The sequence below is a fragment of the Sinocyclocheilus rhinocerous genome, unplaced genomic scaffold (genome assembly GCF_001515625.1).
Source record: "Sinocyclocheilus rhinocerous isolate Xijiao unplaced genomic scaffold, SAMN03320098_v1.1 C35836588, whole genome shotgun sequence".
In the NCBI taxonomy this organism is placed as follows: Eukaryota; Metazoa; Chordata; class Actinopteri; order Cypriniformes; family Cyprinidae; genus Sinocyclocheilus; species Sinocyclocheilus rhinocerous.
In genome coordinates, this window is record NW_015765088.1 from 1 (window position 1) to 657 (window position 657).

At 58.1% G+C, this 657-nt stretch overlaps 1 protein-coding gene across 1 annotated transcript; it reads left to right on the forward strand.

The window, feature by feature from the left end:
* Positions 1–7: 7 nt before the first annotated feature.
* Positions 8–651, forward strand: LOC107735158 (zinc finger and BTB domain-containing protein 25-like; the record flags this gene model as incomplete). Its single annotated transcript, XM_016546938.1, has 1 exon — positions 8–651. A coding segment is annotated over one exon (644 nt), but the record flags the coding sequence as incomplete, so codon positions are not given.
* Positions 652–657: the final 6 nt, after the last annotated feature.

The window sequence follows — 657 nt, forward strand, 5'->3', positions numbered from 1 at the left end:
CTACCTGTTACACATCATGTACACAGGCATGGGTCCCAAACAACCCGTTGACCAGGGCAGACTTCAAGAAGGCATCAAGTTCCTCCACGCGTACCAGCTCTGCCGCAAAACAGGCGAAGGCGGCCCCGATGCATCTTCTGAGCCCATCCGTATGTCCAACCTGTATGGCATCCAGATCTCTTCACAGCTGGCCAGTAAAGAGAACTCTGGCCTGAAGGCTGGCGGTTCACGGGACCCTGAGGACGGCCGCTCCAGCACCAGGGCCGACCGCACACATGGCCGTTTAGCTCTCGCTGTAGGGCTGGAGGGCATTACGTCTGAGCGACAGCCTCAAAGCTTCCGCACCGCATCCTCGGTGGCCTCGGGGGACGACATTTCAGCACGGATCAAACAGGAAAGGGTAGAGGATGAAGAACAACAGGAAGGCGAAAAAGAGCCTTGCTCTCTCTCCCCAGCCCAGGTGAGTCTGGGTCTGTTCAAAGATGGCCCTCTAGCGCTTTTATGCCCCCGCTGCGGTGAACACTGTCTGTCACCTGAAGGCCTGCAAGAGCACCTATTTACCCACGCAGCCTGTGCCCTTGAGCCTAGCGGTCTGATGGAAGGCCCTTCAGAGGACAAAACCGGGGAGCACAAGTCCCTAGAGGAGAGGCGGCCTCA